We start from the raw sequence: 16,835 nt of genomic DNA on the forward strand, positions 1-16,835 counted from the left end.
GGTCACAGGGATTAGGAGCCTATCCCAACAGTCACTGGATAGCAGGTGGGGAGACACCCTGGACAACCCACACACATCTAGGGACAAGTTAGTATGGCCGATTCACCTGACCTACATGTCTTTGGACTGTGGGAGGAAACCGGAGCCCCTGGAGGAAACCCACACAGACACGGGGAGAACATGCAAACTCCACACAGAGGACGACCGGGACGACCCCCAAGGTTGGACTACCCCGGGGCTCGAACCCAGGACCTTCTTGCTGCGAGGTGACCGCGCTAACCACTGCGCCACTGTGCCGCCACTACTATACATCGATGTCTTTAAATAGAAGACCACTTCTCCAAGTTGCCACCTTCAGGGTTTCAGACTGAGTCAGTATAAAACAACATGCTCCACAGACATCCCACATCTGAGTTTGTTTTCTGTAGGACAGTGCAACTCAACTTTTCTTGCCAGCAAAAGATGGAAGGCCATTCCCTGAAGAGCCTCTCCCCTGGGTGGGCTTCACAGGCATAAAGGCAGCAGATCAAAGACCTCGCCTGGTATCCACCCCTCACCACGGCACCGACAGGAGCGTGATGGTTGGCTGATGTGCTTACAATAACGAGCCACAAATCTCTTCCCTTTATACAGAAACATACACGCAAATATGGGAACTGGATTAAGCTCAGACAAGCAGTAAATGTTGCATATCTAAGAGGTCGTCCTCTCTGAGACCGTTACTTCTGCAGGAGGCAATTGAATAAAGGCAATTGCTCAGACGAGTAGACGAGGTTACTTACAAACATCCATCCATCCATCCATCCATTATCCAAACCGCTTATCATGCTCTCAGGGTCGTGGAGATTAGGAGCCTATCCCAGCAGTCATTGGGCGGCAGGCGGGGAGACACCCTGGACAGACCGCTGGACAGGCTTGACTCAAACAAATAGACAGAAATCATCACATGTGCAGAACAAATTGACTTAAGTGAAACAAAAGCTGAGATGTGAAATGACACAAACAGGGCTATGAGGTAGCATCCTTATCTTTTATTGGACTTTAAAGTGGCAGCAGACAAATGTTCACCCCCCCCCCCAGCGTTTCTGAGTGGTATTATTGTTTGCGTCGCTCTTGCAAAGACAACCGGATCACTTTCCGCTTCTTAGCAGCCTGGCTACCGTCCAAAGCAAGACCAAACTGTAAGAATCCCAATGCCAACTCCTAGAAACCCCCACCTCAGTGCTATGATAAAGGCAGAGTCAAACATCCGGTCGTGTTAAGAAGTACGCATGTTATGTTACTTACTCATCCAGTAGAAAGAAGTATTATTAGTATAACAATTATTAAATAACAAATATTACGGATCCAACAGAATTATTAAATATTGAGTATTTCATTTCCCCCCTGCCTTCATGAGTATACCTTGTACCGAAACCTATGTGCATCTTTATTTTCATACTGAATTGTAGTGTTCTGTTACATGTACTTCATTGTATTTGCTGTAGTTTCTATACTTATTCTACTATAGTGATTTATGTCCTGCAGAGGAGGCCTGTGGGACGGGGTGTAAGGTAGGGGGGGTTATGGGTGTTTTGGGTTGGGAAGAAAACGTAAAAACTGAAAATACCCTGTGTATGACCTTTTTTTAATCTCTTATTGCACAAGGTATTGCTGAGTTTTCTTTAATAAAATACTGTTATAAAAGAAGAAAGAATTACAACTGAATGTCGGTTTGGAACCTTCTCCAGTCCCGGGTGTTGTACCGAACACTGTTTCCCCGTCCAGATGTGTCCCCCCCTAGCCAGCGTTTGACGCAACACCGGAACACTTGATTAACCTTAATAACCGAACCTCAACCTCAACCTAATCGTAACCGATGGCCGGCCCGTTTCCATGCCAACGCTTTCATCTGGCTAGGGGGAAACGTTTCATCGGGGAAACGGAGTTCGATACAACACCGGAGCGCCCTCCACTGAGTGAGGTTCCCTCTTGTTTGACCTGTTTCTATCGCTGTCTCCTTCTTCGTCTTTCTTGTCCCCTCTGTCAGCGGGGGGGGGGGGGGGGGGGTCCACTTCTCTCGCTGGGTCGCGCTTCCACTGTCACGTCGGTTGTTCCGCCGTCCGCCACTTCCGCTACCGGGGATAGCTGATGATAGCCGCCGGGGGAAATGAAAGGATAGCCTCTTCTTATTTTGGTTGCGCAATGGTTGGCGCACTTTCTTTGCGCTATAAATTGAGCCTTCATTTTCCCGCGAGGTCTTCCCCGGTGGCAGACAGAATCGCAAGGTGGATGCGAGGCTTATTCGCCTTATCCCTAGCCCCCACGATACCTTGCGTGAGTTATGGGCGCGACTTCCGGCGCGTCCTGCCAATGAACCGGAACCGGCGTTTGTCATGGTAACGGTACGCTCACCGTCTTTCCTAGAGAGAGCCATCTGTACGGCGTCTCATTCGTTCATGACGACCTAGCCCGCCAAACAGCTAATGGCGTGGGAACAGCGCCTCACGGAGGTCAGGAAGGGTGAAACAAGAACACCTCTGCCGTCCGTAATAGATGGTTGGGGAGACGACGTGAGGAAGTGGCCTCGTATCACGCACGGCAGCATTTTTAGCTATTTTGTTGAGTCCGCTGCCTGTGAGGCGTATCAACATCTACACAGCGGTAAAGTCGGCCGGGCGTTATTAAGGCTGTTGGAAACGACCTTGTCCGCCTAAAAGCAGACACAGGGCCGAGTCAGAGCCTGCACGTATGTCGTCATCATAAGGCCTGGGTGCAGCATTACTGACAGGTGACATGCAGACAGCGGGCTGCTCGTGTCTTGCAGGGCCAGGACGCTCTTGTAGTCATGCAGCAGCAATTCTGTGGAAGGTCAGTAAAGTAATGACATGAAAAGGCATGAAACATGTGATTTTATTGGGATATATTTATAAATAAATGTACTGAACCGAAAAATGTACTGTACTTCAATTAACTCACTGCTTAATATGATGATGTTGTTGTTGTTGTTGTTGTGACACACAACCTCAAATCTCACAACTAACTACATACATTTAGTCAAGTACTGTGCTTTTTGAGGTACTTATACGTTACTTGATTATTTACATTTTATACTATCCATCCATTATCCGACCCGCTTATCCTGCTCTCAGCGCCATACTTAGTGCCACCTCCACCAACTACAACATTAAAGTTGCCTACTGCTTACATATTAATGCATCAATATTATATAGTACAACTGACAGTAGCCACTATGCATTATTGAGTACTTTTACTTTTGATTCTTTAAGTACATTTTGTTGCTGATAATTCTGCACTTTTACATTTTGAATGCAGAATTTTTACTTGCAATGAAGTATTGTTATACAGTGGTATTGCTACTTTTACTTAAGTAAGTGATCTGAGTACTTCTGCCCCCACTGTTGGATAATGAGCTATGGTTCCAAGGGAACCAATCTATACACCAATGGTGTCATTATTCTGTAGCCATTATACTGTGCAATCAACATTTACTTCATAATGATAAGCTAAAGCAAACATTTGTCTACTGCCGTTTTAACATATAGTTTTAGTAAAGAACTAGGTTTAAGAATACATATATATTTTGACATAATCCAGTCAATTTACAGAAACTAAACACTCAGCAACAATTTATTGTAATAAATGAACAAAAACCAAGGACTGATTTTAAACGGTCAAATGGCTTTCTGGTTTTGTCTTTGCTGATGCCTTCCACATTCTTACTATTGATTGAAAACACGAATAATTTAATTTAAAATCATTTAATTTGCTGCCACAGTGGATGGACTATAATTTGTAAGTCAAAAGTCAAAAGAAATAAAGTTAACGTCATGGATTCACATCTGTAGCAAGTAGGTTATGATCAAAACAGACACAGACAGACACAGACAGATTCTTCTCGTTCTGCCTGAGCAAATTCATCCCCACAGCCTGTACATCAACATACAAAAATACACATATAACAACAGTAGAATCCTACAGTTGCTCAAAAGAGTAGACTAGTTCATTTTGACATTACTTCAAATAGTTAAAATTTAAATAAAGTTGGGGCATCCGGGTAGCGTAGCAGTCTATTCCGTTGCCTACTGGTTCAAATATGTGTCTGTAGGGCGTCCCTACAGACACAACCGGCCGTGTCTGCGGGTGGGAAGCAGGATGTGGCTATGTGTCCTGGTTGCTGCACTAGCGCCTCCTCTGGTCGGTCGGGTTGCCTGTTTGGGGGGGGGGGTGGACTGGGGGGAATAGCGTGATCCTCCCACGTGCTATGTCCCCCTGGTGAAACTCCTCACTGTCAGGTGAAAAGAAGTGTCTGGTGACTCCACATGTATGGGAGGAGGCATATGGTAGTCTGCAGCCCTCCCCGGACCAGCAGAGGGGGTGGAGCAGAGACCGGGACGGCTCTAAGTGGCTTATTTGGCCAGATACAATTGGGGAGAAAAAAGGGGAAAATTCATCCATCCATCCATTATCCAAGCTGCTTATCCTAATTAGGGTCATCAGGATGCTGGAGCCTATCCAAGCAGTCACTGTGTGGCCGGCAGAATTTTTTTTTTCTATAATAAAGTGTGTTAGACGATGAAGTGATTTATATGCTACCATCTACATGCTAAAGTTCACAGTTCAAACTCCAGTGTTGCCTCCAGCTTGGCCTGGCATTTCTGGGAACAGAATTGGTTTGTGTTTCTGGGTGGAGTGATGGTCAGGGTAATGGTAATGTGTCCCACCATTGCAGGTGGTGGGACGTGTGTAAGGCTGTGGGGGGTCTGGAGGAAACGGTGTAAGTCTCTGCACACGTTAAGATTCCCTCAGAGAATTCTGTAGGTGGGAAGAAGTGGTTGGCAACTCCACATGCACCATAGGGAGCGTGTGATAGTCTACAACCTCACCGAACACCCTGGAGATTATGTGATGGCAGGACTTCAGGAGAACAGGGATTTGGACAGGCACACCAAATTTAGAGAAAAAAAAGAAACGCAAAGAGACTCAATGGTATTTAACAAATTCATGGTCTTTTGACAGTAAGAACTTTGAATTTCACAAGGGTGCCGTATAGTATTTTGTTGTGAAAGACTGCAGGTTCTCCAGCTTGAGAATGATCCTCTTGCTTTCATTTCTTATTTCTAGAGTATAACATCTCAGCAGCTGCAATCTCCATCTTCAGTCTGGTCTTTATAATATTGGGATCACTGTGTTTGGCTGGGTCATGCACTGGTAAAGGCAAAGGACGGGACTACCTCCTCAAACCTGCTGGCATGTTCTACGCATTTGCAGGTAAGGTCATGGAAAAACACCTTATTTCAGTCAGGACAGACATAACTTTGTCTACAATTATTATTTCAGTACCAAGATGCATGATAGCCTCAAGTTTTAACATTGGTGGTATCAGGCTTGAAGCCAGGGTGGCAGAGAGGTGTTTAACATTGAAAGGACATCAAGATGTGACTGTCTGACTGACAGGTTTTGATTTATAGACCAGCTGACAGCATTGGCTGGTGGATAGGTCATATGGCAAGGTATAATAAAAGGAACAGAGGGAAAGGTTAACATGGAAAGGAAGGGCTCTCTGATTGAACTTGCACAAAGAGCATAATTTCACCAAAATGAATTGCAGATTTTACCAAACAAGGCACAATACTATGACTTCATTGTCACTTTTATAACTTGAACCAAAACTTTGACAACTCTAAACTAAATGCTGCCAATAGACCGACAGTAGAGATGACCATGCATTTGTGAAACAACAGCATTATTATAACAATGCCCATGTGCTAATTTGCATGAAAAAAATAAAATTTACATACATTGGGTCCAAACAAGTGTTCTTCACCATACAATGATGAATGCCAGCAGGCAAACAAGTCCATTTTGTCTTTTAAAGAGTAACTAAACCCTAGACTTTTAGTGAGTATGCTGACACGTACAGGTTAAAAATCATCCAAAGGTTAAAACATGCCAAGCTGGTCTTGGTACTCTGGAACATTAGCATAGTAGGATAAACACAGCTGCAGCTAATAAAATAATTGGATGGGTCCATCTGATTTAGGTGTGCCAACACAACTATCAAAATTGACTTAACCAAAAGTGAAAATATTGTCGTGACTTATCTAAGGTTTTATGCTGCACTCCAAAAGCTACATGTTGCTTTATTCACACTACCAACAAGTAGCTCGAGCTGCACCAGTTTCACGCCAACAAATTTGTTTGACAACACCATTATACAGCATTAGCACTAGCATTAGCAACAAGAGTTTTTCTTATGAAAACTTCCCATAGACTCAAGTAACTTTGCCACCTTTCACTGCACTAATTCCTTCTCATTTCAGTCTCTGATAGCAAAGTGGTAAAAATACAACTTGGGATATGCAGAAACAGCACAAATTAATTTATCTTTCATTTCAGCTCCTCTTAGCCAGTCTCAAAGTCAGTGGGGATGTGGCCTTGAACGCCAAAACAAAAATGATTGGCTGTTACTTTGTCACTTTCGCTGACTTTGTGGTGCGAGTTGAACATTTTTTAATTCACGCCACAATTTTGCCTGGCGTGAAAAAGTAGCCCAGAGCGACAAAGCCACAAGTCACAGCTTTCAATTTACTTTTCATTCATTCTTGTTGCCATGTAGCTTTTGGGTGTGGATGAGCCATTAGATTAGCACTACAAATACAGGACATAACATTTCCGCAAGATAGCTCCTATTTAGCATAGGGGAGAGGGGTGTATCAGAGTCATAACAACTGACAAACCAACAAGATCTTCAGTTCCCCAAATTTCCCTTTTCCCTTCCATTGCCAGGTCTCTGTGCCGTCATCTCCGTGGAGGTGATGCGTCAGTCAGTGAAGCGTATGATCGATAGCAAGGAAACAATCTGGATCGAGTACTACTACGCCTGGTCCTTTAAGTGTGCCTGTTCTGCCTTCGTCCTCCTCTTCGTCACTGGCCTCGCCCTCCTGATCCTTTCCATGCCCCAGATGCCGCGTAACCCATGGGAGACCTGCATGGATGCGGAGCCCGAACAAATAGAGTGATGACTCGATAGAGGGATGGATGGGGAATGAAGGGGTGAGGATGAGAGTGACTACACCTTTTTGAAAAGGTCAGATTCATCTCAAAGAACCAGCGCTAGCCATAACAGGATAAGGTCAAATAAAGGAAACTACTATAGCTAGTGTGGACGGACCGTCATCATGTCAAGAAAGTTACCACCATGCATGGAAGATCCAAAATACTTGTCTAAGAGAAGACCTAAGAGTTTCCTATTTTCCCCTTACCCTGTATATGTTCATGTAATGAAAAAGTCCTTTCAGAGACCTTCTTAAGTATGGTGTATGTAGGAGGCCAGGGTTCAGAGACTATCTGTGACAACATAACTGGTTAACATAACATGGTTCTTGGTAGGTGTGCCCCGGACTGTGGCCAAAACATGTTTTGCAAAGTGTTTCTACACGGTTAGCTTTTGTCAGTCTAAGTGCAAGAAAGGTATTGTGTATGGATTGACAAAACATTTTGACTGTCACAGTAAAGGATTGGGAAATCATTTTGAGATCCTTTTTGTGTGACTAAAAATTTGCTGACACTACCTGACTTACAGTGGCGGCTGGCCAGTACAGGGCGCTAGGGCAATGCCCCCTTCAAATATCAAGAGATGAAAATCTACTTAAACATGTTAAGTATAATTTAGTTGTATGATGCAAATAATGATGAAATAAAAGTGTCGTCAGTCTGTGAGCGCCTGTCAGCAGCATTACATATTAGTTCAAATGGTATTTGGTTGATTTCTGTCTGAATACATATACTTCCTGTCTGAATACATATACTTCCTGTCTGAATACATATACTTCCTGGGTGAGGGGCCCCGGCCAAACCATACCTTATGTAAGCCCTCAAACTTGTGGCGAGCAGGTGACCTGAGGCTGCTGTCTGATTGGTTTCTTCAGATTTTCCAGGGGGCGCAGTTCTGTGCGCCCCAGACACTCCCACTTTTATTGGCAGTGAATTGGTATTGTTTTAATGTTTTCTGATCTAATGTGATTGGACAATTCTCGTGGCTGTCAATCATGTTCACACCCACCAACACACCTCGTCTCAACTGTCAATCATCCACCATCTACCAACTCTGATAAAATCTATAGGCCACATGGTCCTTCTTAATAACTCTGTGACTGTGGTCAGTAAAGCAGCTGTCAGGTGTGCTGCGCCAAGGTACATGGTGCCCCCCCCCCCAAACATTTTTAGCACCAGCCGCCACTGCGTGACTTATATACTAAACCCTGCAAGTTACAGTACTCACTTCAGGTTGAAGGCAGAAGCATGCTTTGCCCTCCCAAATGTCATTTTAAATGCAAAAAACTAAAAAAAAAAAAAAAAAGTCCGACTTAAGATTTAAGCCTATTAGCGGTGGATGAGATTCGGGTGACTTGAATTCTTGTACTGTGTTTTGTATGATGCCTTTGTACATAACTGATTTTGCTCAGCAGCTTGAATTTTATTTCGTTGCTTTTATATGGGGTCACTTAAGGCGTCAATCTCTTACTACTGTAGAAATGCAACTGATGTTTATCAGAGCATCTATTCGAGGAAGATGCGTAGGACACAATAACCACGTATGCATTCAATTCTAACAGACGTAGAATGTACTGATGTTTGCATTTACATTTTATTTGTAAACGAATGATTGTTTTTAAAGGTCTCGTTTCAATGCATGTTTACTTGTATTTTTATTATCTACACACAAGCAGCATGAATGTCCTATTTATAATGGAACTGAGAGAGGTGAAAGTGTGTGTGTGTGTGTGTGTGGTGGGGGGGACACACACCATGCAGAATGCTAAACACCCGGGCAGTCTGCAGCGCTGATCTTTCAGGGCTTTGTTTTGGAAAGGGTTCAGGTCCAGCAGGTGTGTGTGTGTGTGTGTGTGTGTGTGTGTGTAAATGTCTCTCTACTCATTATTTTACTCATCACACGACTGAAATATAAGGGAAGAGACAAAGGGACACCTAGAGGTGTCCATTCAGGTTCACTCGTCTCAGAGTGGGAAAGCAGCATCTTCTCCTTGTGCCTCAAATCAATGCTGATCATCTCCGTGTTGTGTGTACATGTTGTGTGTACATGTTGTGTGTACATGTTGTGTGTAGGGAATCTATGCGTTCAAAATGTGAGAATACAAAAACCTACTTGCATTTTAATGCTCTAAATTATATAACTTTTGTAATCTCGTAATATGTATCCTTTCTTTTGATAACAATAGCGTGCTTTGCCTTTTGTGTAAAACGAGGCTGAGCCGTGTGGACGGCGGCGGGCGTTTGCGTATAATCTGTTTGCCTTAGTGAGATTTGCTGAAAAATCAGTTTGTAAAACATTATTTTGAAGAAACGAGACAATCTGAGTGCAGGGGACTGTTTTGCTTTTACTGTCTTTTTTTTTTCCTTTGTCTTCGGCTTGCCATAAAAAAGAACTCGTAGAATACACAAGAATTTGTGTATATGTGCACAATATATTGTGATGTACTTACATATTCTTTCTAAAATAAACTTGACGAGCTTCGACAAATCCATTTGTGTTGTTTTGTGCGTCGCCTGCCAGAGACGCGACGTGGGCCGACAGGACGGGCAGGTGTTGCAAACAGGGGGTCGTCTTTCCGAGGCGCAGCAGAGAAGCTTCTAGAGTTACTCGTGTCCTCTGAATCCTCTGAAGGGATGCATCCAGACACGCCGTCCTGCCACACCGCACACACGGTCTGGCAATGGTTCCAGGTACATCATGATGGAGTGTTCGAGGCGCTGCCCTGCCCACCAGATTCTCCAGATCTCAGTCTGATTCGGCAGCGGCGGGATGTGCTGGACTTGAGCGATACACGAGAATATCGTCCCCAAACGAGGCCAGTTTTTGTTTTGTACCTTTAATCCTGCTGTTGTGTGTAATCCATTGTGCCAGCGGTTTTATCCGTAAGTCGTATTTCTGACACCTGATGCATCAGGTGGGCTGTATGGCGTCACATTTTGCTTGATCATCTGCAGTTAACGCTGACTGGAACTTGGCCCTGGTGTGCGTGACCCAGCCACGGCTTGAGGGAAGACAAGACGGCTGATTAAATCCCCCATCAGGAGTGAACAGGTTGGTATCACAGGGGCCTCGGATGTGCGAGGATGACAGATTGCTCTTTATCTCCATCTGGTTGGTGTCCATGTGGACTCAACAGGTCCTCCAAAACTTAATGAGTCATAAAACTGGGTGATGAGGGCCCGCGTGGTGGGAAGTGTTTGTTTAAGAGGTTATTATGAGTCATTGTTCCCTTAAAAGAGCCATTAAGGACCAACCGCCGAGGCCAGGCGACAGAAGACAGAGGCAGCAACCTGGACGGGTACAAACCATTTGGCAAACTGTAGTTCTGACAGAGAGGGACGAAGCAACATTAGGAATGCTTGTGTGAAACTTCTTTCTACGTCCAGTTAAGAGCCCAGTGACGGCAGTACACAGAGACCACATCAACGACCGCACACCCTGGTTAGGCTACTGGAAATGACTGACGGTTAGTACAAATGTGGGATTTTTGTTGGTCTTGTACAAACCTGAAGCCATCGACTGACAGCTACCGGGTACAGAGACGGGCCCGCTGAGGAAGGTGCCCGTGCTGTGTGCGCATGTGGTCACTTCCACAACATGCTCACTGGTGTAGATTTAGATGAGGCTGGTGGCGAGGACAGGATTTTTTGTTCATATCACATATGCACGTGTGTGTGTGTACATGTACATATCTTGTACACTGACTTCCAATTTTTCTTTTTTGCAACATGTGCTCACCACATTTCCACTTGTGTTGAACCCTTCAAAACAGCTCACGGTGTGTACCTGAAAACCAAAACTGGATTTTCAGAAGTGGCATATCCGGACTGGACAATATTGATAGAAATCCGACTCATTATCTGGATCTCTGATATTAAAGGGGTGACTACTGATATTTATACACAAGACAATTGTGGGAATTGATCGTAAGTAATGTGAGTGTGATGACCGACCAGGCAGGTAGACAGCGATTCATCATCATTCATGGCCTACCTCCATATAGACGTGGCCCCTTCTTTACATGCGCCAAATGTGCGTGCACAGATTGTGAGGCAACAAGGGGCCATGAGTCTTGTTTGTAAACGTTACTACGCTCATTTTGAAGAGGTCATCACAGAGAAATGTATTTAAAACCAAACGAAATGCCTCACAGTTGTCGCGCTGTCGGTTGTGCAAATTGTAAAGATGGTAAAAACAAGCATCTGCATTTTTACTGCATGCCGAAAGGGAAAACGGCAATCGAAAAACGAGGAAGACGGGCATGGAGTCATGCCATCCGTCGGGAGGACTGGAAGACGTGGTCAGAAGAGCAAATATCAAACGTGAAGATTTGTGGAGGACCTTTCATATCTGGTATGTGTCCGTTTCCTACACAAATAAGTGTTGTGATGAACACACGTAAGTACCTAACAGCTCTACATGTGGTACTGTCCTAGTAGGGCAACTGCCAAACCAAAGTCCGAGTTGTCAATACCAAGTCTTCCTCAGGTTTGACAATGATTCCATCAGCTTTCTTGTGCATGAAGTTTGTGGTCATACTTTGTTTGAGGTCATAATCTGACTCAAGCCTTGATCTCATAACAGTTCAGTGGCGGCTGGCCAGTACAGCACGAAGACATGAAAATCTACTGAAACATGTTAAATATAATGTAGTTGTGTGGTGCAAGTAATGATGAAATAAAAGTGTTGTCAGTCTGTGAGCGCCTGTCAGCAGCATTACATATTGGTTCACATGGTGTTGGGTTGGTTTCTGTCTGAATACATATACTTCCTGTCTGAATACATATACTTCCTGTCTGAATACATATACTTCCTGTCTGAACACATATACTTCCTGTCTGAATACATATACTTCCTGTCTGAATACATATACTTCCTGTCTGAATACATATACTTCCTGTCTGAATACATAAACTTCCTGGGTGAGGGGCGCCAGCCAAACCATACCTTATGTAAGCCCTCAAACTTGTGGCGAGCAGGTGAGCTGAGGCTGCTGTCTGATTGGTTTCTTCAGGTTTTCCAGGGGGCGCTGTTCTGTGTCCCCAGACACCCCCACTTTTATTGGCAGTGAATTGGTATTGTTTTAATGTTTTCTGATCTAATGTGATTGGACAATTCTCGTGGCTGTCAATCATGTTCACACCCACCACCACGCCTCGTCTCAACTGTCAATCATCCACCGTCTACCAACCCTGATAAAATCTATAGGCCACATGGTCCTTCTTAATACCTCTGTGACTGTGGACAGTAAAGCAGCTGTCGGGTGTGCTGCACCAAGGTACACGCTGCCCCCCCCCAACATTTTTAGCACCAGCCGCCACTGCAAACAATTTAACTTTTGTTGAATACAAATAATTCAATGGTACAATCAAACTACGAGGGCTTACCTTTGATTTGATGAAGCAAACCTTTGCACGCCTTCACGGAGTCTTCGGTAAATATACTTGGTGTGTCTACGAGGAGTTCTGTCACATCCCTCCAGCCGAGGCTCGGCCACTTCGTGATGTCTCTTACACCGCAACGTCTCAACTTCAAACGGGGAAGTACTGTTGCGTTTTGGCCGTTCGTTCACACGACAACGGAGTTTTGGGGGTTCCAGAATGCAGTCTTTTGAAACCGGGTTCCAGAGTGAAATCTTTTGAAAACGCAACTCCGGCGTCACCGTGTAAACCGGCAAAACCGTGAAAATTAGAAAACGGTGACGTCACGGCTCGACTTCGCACATGCGTATTACCGTGCGCGAGTAAGAAGCCTACATGAACAATGGCGGACAGCGAGCTGCGTTTGCGCCGTTGTGTCTGCTCGGTTCATTAACGCTCCTCCAGCGGGGCACCGTTCCTGTGATCAGCGGAGACGCGTTATAACGTGCGACACAGTCTCCAGACACAGGTACGCGTTGTCCACTCGCCGTCGCCTCTTCCTTTACTCGCCGCTCCGAGAAGAAAGCGTTTGTGCGCAGGCGCGTGGTGTTACCGGGGCCCACCGGAAGAGCGCTCTACTACAAAGTTGCACCGCCCTCTACTGGCCTGGCATGCACACTGCAGCGTTTTCAGCCGTTTTTGCGACGTCGTCTGAACGCGGATCCTTTTGACAACGCGACGGAAAAGCGTTTCCGTTGTTAGCAAGACCGTCGCCGTGGAAACGCAGCGTTTGTCTCCGATGTGTGTCGGGACACCAGCCGTCCCCCGGGAGCCGTCCTTACCCGCCGACTGCGCTGGTCCGGCTGACGATGAGCCGCCGCTGCCTCCGGCTGGACCGTGGGGAGGAACAGAACCGGGTTCAGGTGGGTTGTGGCTTTCAGATTCCCTGCACGCAAATATACGCCGTGGGATGTGTGTTGGATGTGTGTGATGTGTGTGGGATGTGTGTTGGATGTGTGTTGGGATGTGTGTGGGATGTGTGTTGGGATGTGTGTGGGATGTTTGTTGGGATGTGTGTGGGATGTGTGTTGGGATGTGTGTGGGATGTGTGTTGGATGTGTGTGGGATGTGTGTGGGATGTGTGTGATGTGTGTGGGATGTGTTGGGATGTGTGTTGGATGTGTGTGATGTGTGTGGGATGTGTTGGGATGTTTGTTGGGATGTGTGTGGGATGTGTGTTGGGATGTGTGTGGGATGTGTGTTGGATGTGTGTTGGATGTGTGTTGGGATGTGTGTTGGGGTTCATTAAGGAAACGGGTGAAATGTATTCACTCCGGCTTAGCTTTGATTTTTCCCCTAAATTCACGATAACCTAAAGCCACGCAGGGCAAATTTAGACGCACCTTTTTTAATGAACGTTTAGTGATCTCTGCGTACACACACGTCGCTAGCTTGATCGTGACACGTTTTTTTCCAAATTGTAATTTTCAACCAATCGTTGACCTCCATTATATTTTTGTCCCGCCCCTGAGCTGTCGATCAAAACAAAGTCGGAAAGAGCCACTCAGCAGGGTAGTATATAGAGGCTAGTTCCCGTCGATGCAGAGAACGGTCAACTGAGCATGCGCAAGTACTCGTCGCCTCCGTTGTTTGGGTAGGTTGGGGTTAGGGTTAAAGTTAGCTAATCAGAGCAGAGTAGGGGCGGGTCTTCTAGAATCCTAGCGCCTGGATGCCACGCGGGGCGTGAGGAGGCGTGGTGGAGGCATTTCGCGCATGCTCAGTTGACCGTTCTCTACTCAATTTCCGTTCTCTGCATCGATGGGAACTATCAGCAGGAAAGGTGGTTCTCTTCATTTCCTGCATCCCAAACTCGTGTCTTGTCAAATCTGACAGTTTATCAGCCAACCTTGACGTCATCTCTGAGGGACAGCGCACATGGAAAGTCTACACACCCCTGTTAAAACTGCAGTTTTTAATGACGTAAAAAAAATGAAACTGACTTGGCAATATTCCCCCAGTCTTCCTTGCAGCAACATTGTACATCCATCAGATTGCGGGGGCATCTCCTGTGCACAGCCCTCTTCAGGCCACCCCACAGATTTTCTACTGGATTCAGGTCTGGGCTCTGGCTGGGCCTTTCCAACACACTGATCTTCTCCTGGTGAAGCTGTTCCTTTGGTGATTTGGATGGATGCTTTGGGTTGCTGTTGTGCTGGAAGGTGAAGTTCCTCTTCAACTTCATCTTTCTAGTTGATGCCTGAAGTTTGTGTGCCAAAACCAACTGGTATTTGGAGTTACTCCTGATTGCCTCCACCTTGACTAAAGCCCCAGTTCCAGCTGAAGAAAAGCAGCCCCAGAGCCTGATGCTGCCTCCACCATGCTTCACCGTGGGTATTGGGTTCTCTTGGTGATGTGATGTGTTGTTTTTGTGCCAAACATACACTCACTGGCCACTTTATTAGGTACACCTTGCTAGTACCGGGTTGGACCCCCTTTTGCCTTCAGAACTGCCTTAGTCCTTCGTGGCATAGATTCAACAAGGTACTGGAAACATTCCTCAGAGAGTTTGGTCCATATTGACATGATAGCATCACGCAGTTGCTGCAGATTTGTCGGCTGCACATCCATGATGCGAATCTCCCGGTCCTCCACATCCCAAAGTTGCTCTATTGGATTGAGATCTGGTGACTGTGGAGGCCATTTGAGTACAGTGAACTCATTGTCATGTTCAAGAAACCAGTCTGAGATGATTCGAGCTTTATGACATGGCGCGTTATCCTGCTGGAAGTAGCCATCAGAAGATGGGAACACTGTGGTCATAAAGGGATGGACATGGTCAGCAACAATACTCAGGTAGGCTGTGGCGTTGACACGATGCTCAATTGGTACTAAGGGGCCCAAAGTGTGCCAAGAAAATATCCCCCACACCATTACACCACCACCACCAGCCTGAACCGTTGATACAAGGCAGGATGGATCCATGCTTTCATGTTGACGCCAAATTCTGACCCTACCATCCGAATGTCGCAGCAGAAATCGAGACTCATCAGACCAGGCAATGTTTTTCCAATCTTCTATTGTCCAATTTTGGTGAGCCTGTGCGAATTGTAGCCTCAGTTTCCTGTTCTTAGCTGACAGGAGTGGCACCCGGTGTGGTCTTCTGCTGCTGTAGCCCATCTGCCTCAAGGTTCGACGTGTTGTGCGTTCAGAGATGCTCTTCTGCATACCTCGGTTGTAATGAGTGGTTATTTGAGTTACTGTTGCCTTTCTATCAGCTCGAACCAGTCTGGCCATTCTCCTCTGACCTCTGGCATCAACAAGGCATTTTCGCCCACAGAACTGCCGCTCGCTGGATATTTTCTCTTTTTCGGACCATTCTCTGTAAACCCTAGAGATGGTTGTGCGTGAAAATCCCAGTAGATCAGCAGTTTCTGAAATACTCAGACCAGCCCGTCTGGCACCAACAACCATGCCACGTTCAAAGTCACTTAAATCACCTTTCTTCCCCATTCTGATGCTCGGTTTGAACTGCAGCAGATCGTCTTGACCATGTCTACATGCCTAAATGCATTGAGTTGCTGCCATGTGATTGGCTGATTAGAAATTTGCATTAACGAGCAGTTGGACGGGTGTGCCTAATAAAGTGGCCGGTGAGTGTACCTTTTGGAACTGTGGCCAAGAGTTCAACCTTGCTCTCATCAGACCAGAACACATTTTTCCACATGGTTTTGGGAGACTGGATGTATATTTTGGCACAGTTTAGCTGGGCTTCTATGTTTTTTTGTTTTTTCATCTGAAAAGGCTTCCGTCTTGCCAACCCTACCCCATAGCTCAGACACATGAAGAATACAGGAGATGGGTGTCACATGTAGGGAGCAACCAGGACTTGTCAGAAGTTCCTGCAGCTCCTTTAATGTTGCTGTAGGCCTCTCGGCAGCCTCCCTGACCAGTTTGCTCCTCATCTTCTCATCAGTTTAGGAGGGGCGTCCTGTTCCTGGTAATGTCACTGTTGTGCCATATTTTCTCCACTTGATGACTGTCTTCAGTGTCCCGTGGTATATCTGATGCCTTAGAAAGTCTTTAGCACCCCTCTCCTGATCCATACCTTCCAACACTGAGATCCCGTTCATGCTGTGTAAGCTCTGTGTGGACCAGGGCTTTTGCAGTTGGATGCAACCAAGAAGATGTCAGGAGAATCCTGCAGGAACAGCTCGACTTTATTTGGGGGTCATCTCAGTCACTTTAACTGATGGCAGGTCCCCAATTACAAAAGGATGTGCACACTTATGAAACCAAGTTATTGTAAGTTTTGTATTTTTTTCCCTAAAATGTTTCTGATTGTTTTTCACTTTATTTCTATAGGTTATAATTTTTAAAAAAAAGAAAAGTGGAAAAAGATCTGACATGATTTATCATGG

General features: G+C 45.6%; 1 protein-coding gene across 1 annotated transcript in view; it reads left to right on the plus strand.

Moving 5' to 3' along the window:
• The window catches only part of LOC130113400 (voltage-dependent calcium channel gamma-1 subunit-like), a 39,393-nt gene extending 32,371 nt beyond the window's left edge, over positions 1-7,022 (plus strand). Inside the window, exons 3-4 of the mRNA XM_056280993.1 lie at positions 5,125-5,271; positions 6,790-7,022. Coding sequence (XP_056136968.1) covers positions 5,125-5,271; positions 6,790-7,022 — 380 coding nt within the window. The remainder of the gene's footprint in view (positions 1-5,124; positions 5,272-6,789) is intronic.
• Positions 7,023-16,835: the final 9,813 nt, after the last annotated feature.

Source organism: Lampris incognitus, chromosome 5, assembly GCF_029633865.1.
Source record: "Lampris incognitus isolate fLamInc1 chromosome 5, fLamInc1.hap2, whole genome shotgun sequence".
In the NCBI taxonomy this organism is placed as follows: Eukaryota; Metazoa; Chordata; class Actinopteri; order Lampriformes; family Lampridae; genus Lampris; species Lampris incognitus.